This window comes from Achroia grisella, unplaced genomic scaffold (assembly GCF_030625045.1).
Source record: "Achroia grisella isolate CSIRO2021 unplaced genomic scaffold, CSIRO_AGI_Agris_v1 utg524, whole genome shotgun sequence".
In the NCBI taxonomy this organism is placed as follows: domain Eukaryota; kingdom Metazoa; phylum Arthropoda; class Insecta; order Lepidoptera; family Pyralidae; genus Achroia; species Achroia grisella.
Window position 1 is genome coordinate 932,283 of NW_026712915.1, and position 15,311 is coordinate 947,593.

Genomic DNA, 15,311 nt, shown 5'->3' on the forward strand with positions numbered 1-15,311 from the left:
GTATGCCACATAGTAAAAGACAGACAAAAATTGTTATTTTAATGTATATTTATATTCATATGCATGTACTACAAAATAGTTATTTCAATATTACAAACAGACACTCCAATTTTATTTATATGTATAGATATAAACACTAATTAAATTGTGTACATCTGCTAGTTTGGGACTTTGAATAAATTAAGATATTACCATGTTTACCCAATCGTTACCAGATCAAAGTGTGTGTTTGTATTAACGATCTTTTGAAGTGACCGGATACTGTGACAAACATTCTTTATACTTCAGTTACATCAGAAAAGTGACAGCAGGTGGATAGTTAAAACATAAGTAAAAACATAGTTTGATTGTTTGTATCGGTCTGGGTGTTTTCTATATGTATGTATTTGTATGTATGTATGTATGTATGTATGTATTTGTATCAGTTATCTAGTGCCCATAACACACATTTTTACCACTCATTTGAAACGCAACCTCATCACAAGAAAGGTGCGTGTTGTTTTTAAATAAATAAATAAAAAAAAAAAACACGAACCACTTTATCGGGTAAAAATAAGAATTATTTTAAATAAATAAATAAAAAACCACGGACAATTAACAGAGCGCCATCTAGTCCCAAGTTAAGCTAGCTAAAGCTTGTGTTACAGGTCCTAGATAACTGATACAAGTACATAGATAATTTTTTTCGTAAATACATACCTACACATTATACATAGGAACCATCCAGACTGATACAAACAATCATACTCAGGAATACAAATGTTTGTGCCGTGCGAGGAATCGAACCCGCGACCAGCGGACGTAAGCTGTGTGCTACACCGCTAGACCACCGAGGTCGTCTTATAAATAATAAGTACATTACTGGAAGCTGTAGATAGTTATTCTCAGCATGCATATAAACATTTTATTGGCATTCCATCCGATGCAACAATTTCTAACGCACATTAAGTACCAATCAATCGTTAGACACTAAAACCACCTCTCGCGTCACACGTACATACAATAAAGTTCATACACACACGTGATATCATACAAAACAATAAACTGCAGATATAATTGTCTCTCATGAATTTAAGGTTCACGGTTGCATTAACGTTTCTAAAATGTTGTTACGGCAGTGAATAGTTGACTATGTGTCTCTTGTTAATGGTGGATAGATTTGGAGAATAGAATAGAAAAGAATAGAAAATAGTTTATTCAAATAAACTTAATTTAAGCACTTTTTAATATCATAACTTTTTTTTAATCTACCGCTCATTCGGAAAAGCTGTCACATCACAAGAAGATCGAGCAAGAAACTTGTGATTTGCTCTTTTAAATAATCCTTGTAAGTTTACATTTACAAGTCGATACGTGTGAATACAAACTACCAACTAGCACTAATTTATTAGGGTCAAATATAAATATATAATAAGATTAAATCAATCGTAGTGATAAGAGCAGACCAGTCCCTACAAGCAGTAGCTGTTCATGAGTATAACGGATGAGCCAGCCATCACTACGCTCAACCATATTTTAGGGAGCCCAATGACCCGGCCCACCACGCCGTCACGTGTCTGGACATTTTAGTGAGCATGATTACTTATTCCACACGACCACGTCACAGCTACTTAAAATTACTATATGGTAGTTACAGTATTCGCACTTTACTTAAGGAGCTGTATAATAGTTTCTTCAACATTAAAGAAAACAAACTTTCTAACATTAAAGAAACTTATTGTAAATTTTGTAATGACATTGTAAATTAAATAATGTAAATTTAATATTGTAATGGGTGAAAACTGTGATCGGTACAGCCTATGCTGTAAATAATATAATCGACGTAGTGGAGCAACCTGAAACAGTCATGCTCGCTATAAAGTTCAAACTTGTGGCGGCGTGGTGGGCCGGGTCGATGTGCTCCCTCTAATATGGTTGAGTACAATGATGGCTGGCTCATACGTCATACTCGTGAACGGGTGCTGCTTGTGGCGACTGGTCTGTTCAGGTTGTGAACACTGATTAAATTTTTTATTCTTTGCGATAGCATATGCTGGTGGTCACTCTATTCTCCCAAATTTGAATTTTAATAATTGTATTTATCAAAAATACGTTTTTAAATAAAAAAAACATGGATATTTGAAAAATACTTTATTTTTCCTAAACTTTATTGCTTCCTATCCAAATCAGTATATATGTTTTTCCGAACGATAGTTGTTACGACTTATCAAAAGTGCTTAAATTAACTTTATTTGAATAAATTATTTTCTATTCTATTCTGTCAAAAAAGGTTGCCAACCCTAACTTAATTTTTTTTATTTGAGTGAATTAAAATTTGATTACGTCATACCAGGAGATTAACGTCGAATTATTTTTGTGTACACCGGCCGGTGTAAACCCAGTTTAGTGTATAATAAAATTTATTGGCCAATAACTTTGATATGATTGAGAGTCGCATCTGTATCAATTAGTACACTAGTCTAGGAAAAGATCAAAGCGCCGCCGCCGACGGCCGTCCTCGAGATTGCGCGCGCGCATCCGAGGATATGGGATCGTAACGTATTTTAATGTGTCATTGTAATATGTGTATATATATATATATATATATATATATACTAGCTGATCCCGCAAGTAAATAAAATAAAAATCGCTATTTAAATATAGGGGTTGGTTATAGAGGGGTGAAAATTTAAGGTTATATGTATTTTTTATAGCCACATTATATTATAAAAATATAAAAATTTTGAACAAAGAATAAAAAAAATATTAGAAGTGGACAAGTGGCATCATCACTTAGGAGTATGAAAAATAAAGTAGCCGATTCTCAGACCTATTGAATATGGATATAAAATTTCATAAAAATCTGTCAAGCCGTTTGTAACACGAGAATTTTATATATAAGATACCGAATATTTAAGTATTGTATATAAATGTTTGCATTATTTATATTTTAGACTAGCTGTACACGCGACTACGTCCGCGTGAAATGTAACTTTATTTTTCTAATATATTTTTTTTTTCCGAAATAAAAGTAGCCTAAGTTATTATTACATCAGCTACCTCTCAATGAAAGTCCCGTCAAAATCTGTTCAGCCATTTCAGAGATTCTGGCTAATCTCAAATATTGTTAAAAAATATTATCTTGGTGTATATGTACCGTATTTATATTCATATGCATGTAATAAAAAATGGTTATTTCAGTATTACAAACAGACACTCCAATTTTATTTATATGTATAGATAACCAAACGATTCTTCTTCTTTATGTGCTCTCTCCTTCTGGAGGTTGGTGATCATCCTGGCGATCTTAATGTTGTCCACCGCTTAACAGGGATCTGGTGCTAAACCCAAGCCACCGTCTCAAATTCTTTAGCCATGAAATGCGGCGCCTTTTCGATCTTCGGTGGCCCTGGATATTTCCTTGAATTATTAAATTGAAATTGAAATTCAAAATATATTTATTCGTTTTGGCGCTATATTAAAAATGTTCCTTAGTACCGAAGGATTTCTTTTTCTCTTTATTTTAGTAACAAACAGATGTTATAAAAACATATAAATATACAAATAAAAGTAATCTTTACAATAGACATTGAGTGCCGAAAATTTTTTACTTAATTTTATTTTTTAGTGAGCCTAGTGGACTAAAATAAAAACAAAACAATACAAATATAAAGAAAATGAATAAGAAAAAAGAAATAAGAATATTACAGTACAAACATTATAATAATTAAAATAAAAACAAAAAGAGGTTACTTTAGTATTTCGAAACGTTTCTTTCTGTATGTAACTAAGGTGCAACAAAACGGATCCAATTCAACAAACTTTGTGTTATACATATTGACGGAACGGGGTATATAGCAATTACTGGTATAGTTCTTTTTAAATCGTGGTGGTACTAACATGTACCATTATATATATACCAGGATAATATTTTAAGAAAGATGTTACAAATGAATGTGGATGGTTATAAGGGCAGAGGAAGGCCAAAAAAGAGATGGATGGACTGTGTGAAAGATGATATGGTAAGAAATGAAGTAAATAACGCGATGACTACGAACAGGAATGAATGGAAGCGAAAAACATATTACGCCGACCCCAAATAAATGGGATAAGGAAGAAGCAGATGATGATGACCAACATGTACTATTATATACTATAATATACTAAAATGTATTTTTTAATATTTATCTAAAATGTTGTATTGAAATTTTCTAAGCAGCCGTCCAATTTAGTTACATTCTAATTAAACACAAAATATCACCTCTAATCATGAAGAATGACAATAATTAATTTCCATTGCAAAATTCTTGTTTCAAATTAACTGGAGATTGATAGAGGCTTGTTATTAACTTTGGTTTCGTGGTAAAAGGAGATTTCTTAGACATTATTACAGGCATTATGAGGGACGACTATGGTTTAGCGGGTGAAGCAGGTTCGATTCCTCGCATGGTGCAAATTTACATTTATGAATATCATTGTTTGTATCGGTCTACATGTTTTATAAAACCGATACACAAGTAAAAGTAAAAGGAGATTTCTTAGACATTATTACAGGCATTATGAGGGACGACTGTGGTTTAGCGGGTGTAGCAGGTTCGATTCCTCGCATGGTGCAAATTTACATTTATGAATATCATTGTTTGTATCGGTCTACATGTTTTATAAACCGATACACAAGTAAAAGTAAAAGGAGATTTCTTAGACATTATTACAGGCATTATGAGAGACGACTGTGGTTTAGCGGGTGAAGCAGGTTCGATTCCTCGCATGGTGCAAATATTTACATTTATGAATATCATTGTTTGTATCGGTCTACATGTTTTATAAAACCGATACACAAGTAAAAGTAAAAGGAGATTTCTTAGACATTATTACAGGCATTATGAGGGACGACTATGGTTTAGCGGGTGAAGCAGGTTCGATTCCTCGCATGGTGCAAATATTTACATTTATGAATATCATTGTTTGTATCGGTCTACATGTTTTATAAACCGATACACAAGTAAAAGTAAAAGGAGATTTCTTAGACATTATTACAGGCATTATGAGGGACGACTATGGTTTAGCGGGTGAAGCAGGTTCGATTCCTCGCATGGTGCAAATTTACATTTATGAATATCATTGTTTGTATCGGTCTACATGTTTTATAAAACCGATACACAAGTAAAAGTAAAAGGAGATTTCTTAGACATTATTACAGGCGTTATGAGGGACGACTATGGTTTAGCGGGTGAAGCAGGTTCGATTCCTCGCATGGTGCAAATATTAACATTTATGAATATCATTGTTTGTATCGGTCTACATGTTTTATAAAACCGATACACAAGTAAAAGTAAAAGGAGATTTCTTAGACATTATTACAGGCATTATGAGGGACGACTGTGGTTTAGCGGGTGAAGCAGGTTCGATTCCTCGCATGGTGCAAATATTTACATTTATGGATATCCTTGTTTGTATCGGTTTTATAAAACATGTAGACCGATACAAACAATGGTATTCATAAATGTAAATATTTGTACCATGCGAGGAATCGAACCTGCTTCACTCGTTTCATAATATGTATGATTTTCCAAAAAAACAAATATTTTGAGTATCATATCACTATCGACATGGATGGGTTTATTACACAAGAAATTAAGTCAGATATATAAATTAAGAACAAGTTTTTTGCATAACAGATTTGAACTCTGACCTCTTGGGTGTAATTCACGGTAATACCACTACGCCATAACGACCTCAATAACACAGATTATTACATACAGATAATTAATCCACAGATACATAATTATACTACCTGAACAGTGAATAGGGTTGAAAATTCATCCCCAGTTAAAATTAAAGCGCTGTAATTAACTGTAGATAGGACGCTAACGAGTTTATTGGAATATTTTAATTTGTATTTCAACAGACGCAGTTCATAATCCAATAAATATAATAATTAGTTTAAATTTCAGAGTTAACTAATTATAACATAAAGTTGCCCTCAATCAATGTTATGTTCATACATATGTATATAAATTACATTCAGATCATAAGTAAATAAACTTAATTTAAAAAAAAAACAATTCTTCTTGATTGAATCTGTATAGTGAACTGGGCGGTAGTTGTGTTATGGGTACCAGACAATTGATATAAATACTTCAATACATTTTTTGTACATAGATACATAATATGTATAGAAAACACCAGATCACTACAAAAAACATAGTAATTAATTCGAAATTTTAGTACCGTGGGAGGAACTGAACACCCTACCATCAGAAGTAAATTGATACAGTAAACCACTAAACCACTGAGATTATCAAATATAATTAGTCAGGGACTATACCCTACTCATTATTATTATAAAAAATATTAAAATATGACTATTAAAAAATTCTTATATTAAATTTATTTGAATAAAGATTATTTCTATTTCTATCAAATTTATGATATTATGATATATGACTTTTAATGACTGATGTTTCTTAAGGACTGTATATTTTTATATTTAGTCATAAGAGAAACTACGGTCGTTGTAGGTGAAGACATATATTTCAAATTTGACAATAAAAAAGGAACGAAACATAATATATTTAAATATATATAATGATATTTTCTGAGTATCTTTATAAAATAAATTATCTTTATAAAAAAATAAATTTGCTTCTCTGTAAACAAAGAAATGTTTTATTTAATTTTAAAACACTACAATTATTTAACACTGAAATAATGAATCACACATATAACTCACCTGTAAACAAAGAAACGACATTTAAAGTTTATTACAATTATTATTCAACTATTACTGTCTTTTTATAATACAGTTTATATATCCTTATTCATGCACACTTGTTTTTTCACGATCCATTTTTATGTTATTTCTATTGACAGCTCCCTTTGACACTCCTTGCAATCAAAAGCGCGGAACTTCTTTATATATATATATATATATATAAATATAATTATCATAGAAAAAGGTGAGTCATGCACAATGACAATTATATGTATATATATGCTATTTGGAACATGTAATAAACTACCATATACAAATTAAGGTACGAATATCGAATACAGCAATACGAAATAATAGTCATCAGAAGTGTAATGAACAATTTATATACAACAATCCAATTCAAAAGCTCTCAATAAAGGGTACGTATAATGAGTGTTGACAGGAACTAATTGTGCTTGTAATCCTGCCCGCCCCGACCACGTAATAGCGTGGTGATAGGACCGCCTGCCGTGTCGTTTCATAACTAATTAATCAGCTTATGATACTTCTGTACGGAAATTTAAATATTTTAATGAAATTTAACAAATTCAAATTCAAAAATCATTTATTCATGTAGAACACTTTAGGCAATTGTGAACGTAAATTTTGTATATTATATTTTTTTCCTACCGGCCAGTTTACAGATTCAATTGAGAAGAATTGATAAGTTACTCAATAGAATAATCTAAATATATATAACTCAAAGGTGACTGATGTAGTGATTGAACGGTCTGCTGGTCGGCCGACCGTTGAGAGATGTCGTCGTAGTTAAAGAAAAGAGCTTGTTTTAAAAGTAAAATATAATTATTTAAATATCTATGTAATCGTCCGTCTTTTTTCCTTGTCGAGTCTGTCTTGTCAATTCTTTCCTCTGTCCTAGTTACGTCTTATATCCGGCCAGCAAGCAGTCCTGTCAAGGAGGCCGCAACATCCCCACCTCCAGTATTGGAAACCAATACTCTAAGTGCGGACGTCCAGTCTGGCGAGCCTCGTTGCTGGCCGTTTATATAGTCCGGTCGAAGTCAGCACTTCAGCTACTCGGACCCGACCGTCCTTCCCAGGGTACACAGCTGTCACTCGTCCTTTGGGCCACAGGTTGCGGGGAAGTTGGTCATCGACCACAATGACAATGTCATCGATAGTCAGTGGTCGTGTCTCAGTCTGGAACCATTTGTCTCGTCGTGTCAAAGTTGGGAGGTACTCCTTGATCCAGCGTTTCCAGGTCAAGTCGGCAAGCCGTTGAGAGTGCCTCCAGGATCGTCGCAATACCTCACCGTCATTACAGATACTAACAGGTAAGTCAACAGAATCAGTCTTGGTCATCAAAAAGCTGTTTGGTGTCAATGGTAAGTCGTCGTCCTTCTCAATCGGTACGTACGTCAGGGGTCTGTTATTTACAAAATGTTCTGTCTCGGTAAGTAACGTAGACAACACTTGATCACTCGGGGCCGTCTCTTTTAGAGTGACACGAAGCGCTGTCTTGACGGATCTCACCATTCGTTCCCAACAGCCTCCCATGTGAGGAGCATTGGGTGCGATGAAATGCCAGTCGATGCCCTTTACAGTGCCAAAACGAAGTAATTCGTCCTTATCTAAGGATGCTACGGACTGCTTAAGCTCACGGTCGGCTCCTTTAAAAGTAGTGGCGTTGTCACTCCATATTTGTTTTGGGCATCCACGTCGGGCTATGAATCGCCGGATAGCCATAATCGCGCTACTAGTCGACAGGTCATGTGTCACTTCAATATGGATTGCCCTTACCGTGAGGCAGGTGAAAAGAGCCCCATACCTCTTCTCACGATGACGGCCTACCTTCACCAGCATGGGACCAAAGTAGTCCAAGCCCGTAAACTGGAATGGTCGTCCACCAGCTGTCAGTCGTACTTCGGGTAGTTGTCCCATTAAAGGTGGGTCAGGTCTTGCTCTTCTTATTTTACATGCTTGACAGTCGTTCCAGACAGATTTGACAGCATTTCTTCCACCAATTACCCAAAAACGCTGTCTTAAATTATTGAAGACCAGCTCTCGTCCTGTATGGGTTGCGTCTTGATGATACTGGTGCATTAGCAGACGAGTATAATTGTCTTTTGGGTGCAAAATGATGGGGTGCCTAGTATCACTATTAACGTCGGCCTCACTAATCCTCCCACCAACGCGAAGAATGTCGTCTTTGTCTAAAAAAGGTGTCAGCTGTCGCAAGCAACTGTCTTTGTCAATCTGTCCAGACTTCTTCAAACAACTTATTTCATTATGGAATAAGTTTCCCTGGCTTTCTTTAATCCACGACTTTTCTGCTATTTTAATTTCGTCTACTATTAATTCACCCTTCTTTCTATTGTCTTTGTGGGACCAGTTGTATACAGCTCGAAAAAACCAGGCAGTACTTCTTATTAGCCTCCAGAATTTAGAAAAGCGGCTGATATCAGGTAGCTCGAAAGGTACAACTGTTAAGACGCAGAGAGTTTTTACTTCAATGTCTGTATGATCCACAGCTACGTCGTTATCTTCTAATGGCCAGAACTGCTTAGATATACGAAGAAACTGTGGTCCATGTAGCCACCTCACGTTGTCCTCAATCGTCGTGTCTCTTGTAGCGTCATCTGCAGCGTTCAGTCCTGATGGTACCCACCTCCAGTGATTGACGTCGGTTATCTCGGAGATCTCACTGACACGATGAGCGACGAAAGGCTTGAATAGAATAGAATAGAATAGAAAATCATTTATTCAAATAAACTTACATTGAAGCACTTTTGAATAGTCATAACATTTTTTTTTTTTTTAATCTACCGCTCATTCGGAATGCTGTCTCATCACAAGAAGAACAAGCAAGAAACTTGTGTGTTGCTCTTTTAAATAATTTATTCTTACTTACAATTTAAGTTTAAGTGTGTGAATACAAACCACCGATTAGCACTAATTCAATTAAATACTCAAAAAGAAAAAATATTGAATACATAACCAACTGGTTAAACAATTAATAAGAGGAAATCAGTCATAGTGATTAGAGCAGACCAGTCCCTACAAGCAGCACCCGTTCACGAGTATGACGGATGAGCCAGCCATCACTGCGCTCGACCATATTTTAGGGAGCCCAATGACCCGGCCCACCACGCCGCCACAAGTCTGGACATTTTAGTGAGCATGACTACTCAAAACACCAGACCACGTCATAGCTACTCACAATTGCCATCTGATGTTTATAGTATTCACATTTCACATAAGAATGCATGCGGCAATTAATACAAAACCCGCTACGCTTTCATATTTCTAAAATAATTGAATCAAGAAAGCAATGAGATAAACAAATTATAACGTTGTATGCTAATAAACTAATTATTTACTTGATATGTTGTCTTCTATGAATTCGTCTATCCTGTAATAGGCTTTCTTACATAAAAATTGTTTAATATAAGATTTAAATTGCCTCTCTGTCAGATTTAGTGCAGATTCTGGCAGTTTATTATAAAATCTTACGCAATTACCATAGAATGAATTACTGACTTTGTGCAGGCGGCATTTAGGTAAAATTAGCTTATTTTTATTGCGTAAGCTTCTATTTGTACAGTCTTTAAGTTTTCTAAAACTGTCTAAATTGAAACGATCGCTATCAGAACGCAACCAGCTTAAAACAGTCTTAGAGTCAGACCATAGCGTTACGCTTGTGTCAAAGTGTTTCTTCAAGGTCTGAGCTAGCCTAGCGCCCATGAGTGCAGCTTGCAGCTCGAGTCGGGGTATACTCATCACCTTCAGCGGGGCGACGTGAGCACGTGCCATGATGAAGGATACGTGACAGCTTCCGTCTACCGTCTTGATACGAAGGTAAGCAACGCTTGCGTATGCCTTACTACTTGCATCGCAGAATACATGTAGTTCTGTAACTTGTTTGTCACACATGTCAGTAAAGAACCAACGCGGAAGTCTAAACGTACTGATCTTTTGAAGTTCCGTCAACCATAATTGCCACTTCTCGAAGTGACTCGATTCGATTTCGTCGTCCCATCCGATTTTAGATTTCCACACATCTTGTAGGAGTATTCGACCCCTTACTGTGACGTACAGGAGGAAACCCAATGGATCAAAGATGGACATTGTCAATCTCAACACGTCACGCTTGGTTGGTTTCTTTAGCCCGGTTTTAATATCCTCACTTACCTTTGGAAACTTGAGTTCAAAGACAAACTCATCAGTCTCTTGGTTCCAGCGTACTCCAAGTACGCGCTCGACCTGGTCATCCTTGGAGTCGGAGAGAATCTTCAGGCTACTCGGAGCAAGCTTGTCTACAGGTAAGTGCTGTAAAAGTCTTTGAGAATTCGAAACAAAGTTTCTTAAGTTGAAACCACCAGAGGCATGTATACGTATAACGTCATCCACCACTCGTATTAAATCGTCCTCGTCGTCAAAGGAGTGAATGTAGTCGTCGACATAGTGATGGTCAACAATTGCCTTTACAGCCTCAGGACAGGTCGTCTCATATCTGCGGGCATTAATATTTTTGACATATTGTGCTGATGATGGTGAGCAGACTGCTCCAAAGGTCATAACATTCATGACATATATGTCGTCGTTCCACAGAAGTCTCTGGGCGTGTCGGTCGTCTTCTCTAATAAGAACTCTGTGAAACATTTCTTGAATATCTCCAATAACAGAAAATTTACCTATACGGAACCCTAATAGTACGGCAGGCAGAGATGTCAAAAGGTCCGGTCCGCTCATTAAAAAATCGTTGAGTGACCTACCATCAGACTTGGCGGCACAGTCTAGTACTATCCGTAATTTGTTAGGCTTATTAGGATTGAATACGGCAAAATGAGGAAGATACCAGGTTTTGGTTGTCTTGACTGAAGCTTCCTCTAAGGATAGCTTCGAAAATCGTCTGTCTTTTTTCCTTGTCGAGTCTGTCTTGTCAATTCTTTCCTCTGTCCTAGTTACGTCTTATATCCGGCCAGCAAGCAGTCCTGTCAAGGAGGCCGCAACAGTGATCTATCAACGCACAGTCCAAACCAATAGACGGATCGGGCTGAAATTTGGCATGCAGGTAGATGTTATGCGTAGGCATCTGCTAAGAAAGGATTTTGATTAATTCTACCCCCAAGGGTATAAAATAGGGGATGAAAGTTTGTATGAAACTTAGTCAATTTTAAACCGATCGGGCTGAGACTTTGCATACATAAACCTACTATGACGTAGGCACCCCCTAAGAAAAGATTTTGATAAATCCCACCCCTAAGAGGATAAAATAGGGGGTGAAAGTTTGTATGAAACTCAGTCAATTTTAAACCGATCGGCCTGAGAGGTCTATGACGTAGGCATCCCCTAAGAAAGAAACAAAAGTAAAGCTATAAAAACTATACCTAATTAATAATAATACTTCCTAATGCGAGCGAAGCGGCGGGCAAAAGCTAGTTCGAAATATATGTCTTTTATCATCAGCGACCGTAGTTTCTCTTCGAACTAAAAATAAAATATATACCTACTGTCCTTAGAAATCACTTAGTCGTTAAAAACACCCATCGACTTTTTCTAAACGATACTCGGGAACAGCAAGTTTTTCTTTAAATCTACTATTAATGTTATGCAACGGTGTCTCCAGGGGGGGTCATGGGGGTCATGACCCCCCCAGCCCAGGACTTAGGTGGACCACTAATTGAACATAATGATTTTATTTATATATTTTGTTACCATACAGATTTTATGTATCTACATACCTTCAATATTAAATTAATTATATTTAAATAGTGCTTCTCTGGACTTTCAAAGTTACGTTAAACAACATGTTGTTTAAAGTTTTAAAATATAATCCCACATTAACTATCAACGGATTTGTAACGTCTAAATCTTGATAAGTATCTGTAAAAATCACACCAGTATATTTCATCGCGATATTTATTTTTATGAGGTGACAATATACTGTGCAATTCTAAAACGTTATAATATTGTATAAAATATACAATTATATTTAATTGTATGTGTATGTATGTGTATTTATAAATATTGAGCTGTTCCCGCGACTTCATCCGCGTGGAATTTGACTTTATTTTTCTAAAATAAAACATTTTTTTTAAATAAACGTAATCTAAGTTACTCCTTATTACAATAGCTACCTACCAAAAAAAGTCCCGTCAAAATCGGTCCAGCCATTTCAAAGATTAGCCGTAACAAACAGAACAACAGACCGACAGTCAAAAATTATAAAAATTGTTATTTTGGTGTATGTATTCATCTGAATATAAATACGGTTTTACTACATGCATATGCATGTAGTAAGAGACGGTTATTTCAATATTACAAACAGACACTCCAATTTTATTTATATGTATAGATATTTGTATTATATATAATTATGGATTAATTTATAATCATAGTAATTTTTTTTACATTGTTATTTTAAATGGTATGTAGGTAACATTGTTTTTTAAAATTCACTGCCCACATAGATCTCTGTTTGCCAAATGGTTGACTGGGAGAAAAAACCTCATATTGTTAAGTCCGCCAAATGTTTTAAATTCATATATATATATAGGTATATTCATCTTCAGCCCACTGCAGTCCACTGCTGGACATAGGTCTCTCCCAAGGCACGTCACTGGGCAAGATCTTCAGCCCTTTTTTTTAACAGATAGGGTGATTCAAGACGAAGGTTTATATATATAATACATGTACACCCGTGCGAAGCCGGGGCGAGTAGCCATATATTATAAATGTGAAAGTACACATGTTTGTTACGTATTCACGCAAGAACTACTGAATCGATTATCTTGAAATTACCAGATCTTGGAGGTATTTGAATGAATATAGAATACTTGTTATTAAAAAAATATATTATTAATTCATTGCGAGCGAAGCCGCGGGTAGCTTATAAATCAGTAACAATTTTAGTGTCGTATAAAAATGACCAACATACATGCTATACCTGATTATAGTTTGAATACTGAAACAAAACTTTTTTTCATATTATCTTTCGCCATTCTGGTAAAAATAAAAAAAAAACGAGTAACAAAACAAACTACCGCGAGATTAATTATTGAAATAGACAAAGAAAAAAATAGATGCGCCCAAACAATGAGGCGCGGCGTGTCGCCTCAATCTGTCACGGCGCCGGCGAGTGTCACGCCAGCTGTCAGGTGTCACGGCGAGATTGCAGCGACACTCCGACACCTCGGACCGCCCGCGGCCGCCGCGCACCTGAGATTAAAAATTCAAAGAAAATGTTTTGTGTTTTTCCTGATCACCTCCATGTTTACGTCTGTCGTTTTTGATGACTGTTTTTTTGGTTATTTCGTGATAAAAACAAATTGTTTTTTAGTGTAATTAACCGTGAGGCTCGTGAACGAGTGCTTGTAGGGACTGGTCTGCTCTTATCACTACGACTGATTTAATCTTCTGTGTTTTTTATATTTGAGCCTAAATAAATTAGTGTTGGTTGGTAGTTTGTATTCACGCGTTTCGACTTGTAAAATGTGAACTTACAAGGATTATTTAAAAGAGCAACACACAAGTTTCTTGCCTATTCTTCTTGTGATGAGAAAGTTTTCCGAATGAGCGGTAGATTAAAAAAAATTGTTGTCTATTCAAAAAAGTTTAAATTAAGTTTATTTGAATAAATGATTTTCTAATCTATTCTAAGATGTTTGTTCTCATTATAATTATTGGTAGATAACAAAATCTAGGTAATATTTTATTCTTGATTCGTTTTATAGTAATCTCATTAGACGTGAGTTATGGCTGCCAAAACATTTACGCATTTGTATTCCTCGACTAAACTTTATATTGTTTCAGTTTCTATGCTTAAATTTGTTTGTTTAAATCTGATTATATTTGTATTTATATTATACTAGCTACTCGCTCCGGCTTCGCTCATGTGTACATGTATTATATATATAAACATTACTCTTGAATCACTCTATCTATTAAAAAAGCTTCAAAATCCGTTGTGTAGTTTTAAAGATTTAAGCATACATAGGGACGGACAGACAGCGACAGCGACTTTGTTTTATGCTATGTAATATACTTTTAAACTTTCGTGTTTAATATACATTATTTAAATTATTAACCGGGCACGTGGCACGTAGTCACGAGCTGACTGGCTAGTGCAACCTAGTCGAAACGTCGAGAGAGGTAAATACCTTTATTATCCATAAAATTAATTTAAATAATGTAATATAATGATATTATATGTACAGGAAGGTAGGAGAATGTTAGTAGGTAATGAGGACTTATAATGTCATTGTTAACTATGTACCATGTCAGGTTGATATCTACTCGGTTCCAACTGGAAACCATCATGATAAGTTCTTGGTGAATTTGTCACATAGGATAACTGACATGACTTCATGCTCATCTCATCTTCCATGGATTCCCTGGAAACCATCGTAATAAATTCCCGACGAATTTTGTCACGATGGGTTGACTGATCTGACCGTAAGATGAACCTTATCATCCTCTTCTGGTGTCCCGCCAGGGTAAACCTTTTGCGTAGGCAGGTACAACATTATCATCCTATAAAAAATATATAAATATATACAAAAAAAGAAATGTATTTAAGTATCATTTATCTAAGTAGTATCCCATGTAGTAATAG

The 15,311-nt window shown here is 35.4% G+C and overlaps 2 protein-coding genes across 2 annotated transcripts; both read right to left on the minus strand.

Moving 5' to 3' along the window:
- Window positions 1-7,567: 7,567 nt before the first annotated feature.
- On the minus strand, window positions 7,568-9,068 carry LOC131847375 (uncharacterized). The gene has a single exon (XM_059196940.1). It carries the CDS (start codon window positions 8,795-8,797, stop codon window positions 7,694-7,696), a length of 1,104 nt encoding a protein of 367 aa, XP_059052923.1. The 5' UTR covers window positions 8,798-9,068; the 3' UTR covers window positions 7,568-7,693.
- On the minus strand, window positions 8,797-11,356 carry LOC131847387 (uncharacterized). Its single transcript, XM_059196953.1, has 3 exons — window positions 10,391-11,356; window positions 8,888-9,421; window positions 8,797-8,817 (listed from the first exon to the last, which is right to left on the minus strand). The coding sequence occupies exons 1-3, from the start codon at window positions 11,354-11,356 to the stop codon at window positions 8,797-8,799; spliced, it is 1,521 nt and encodes a 506-aa protein (XP_059052936.1).
- Between the last annotated feature and the right edge of the window lie 3,955 nt (window positions 11,357-15,311).

Excerpts from the sequence above, each read along its gene's own strand:
- LOC131847375 (XM_059196940.1), bottom strand. The coding sequence starts at position 8,797 with ATGCACCAGTATCATCAAGACGCAACCCATACAGGACGAGAGCTGGTC.
- LOC131847387 (XM_059196953.1), bottom strand. The coding sequence starts at position 11,356 with ATGTTTCACAGAGTTCTTATTAGAGAAGACGACCGACACGCCCAGAGA. Across the intron at positions 9,422-10,390 it reads AGAAACACTTTGACACAAGC|CCTTTCGTCGCTCATCGTGT; the intron begins GTAACGCTATGG and ends ATTCTATTCAAG. Across the intron at positions 8,818-8,887 it reads ACAAAGACGACATTCTTCGC|ACAATTATACTCGTCTGCTA; the intron begins GTTGGTGGGAGG and ends TGCACCCAAAAG.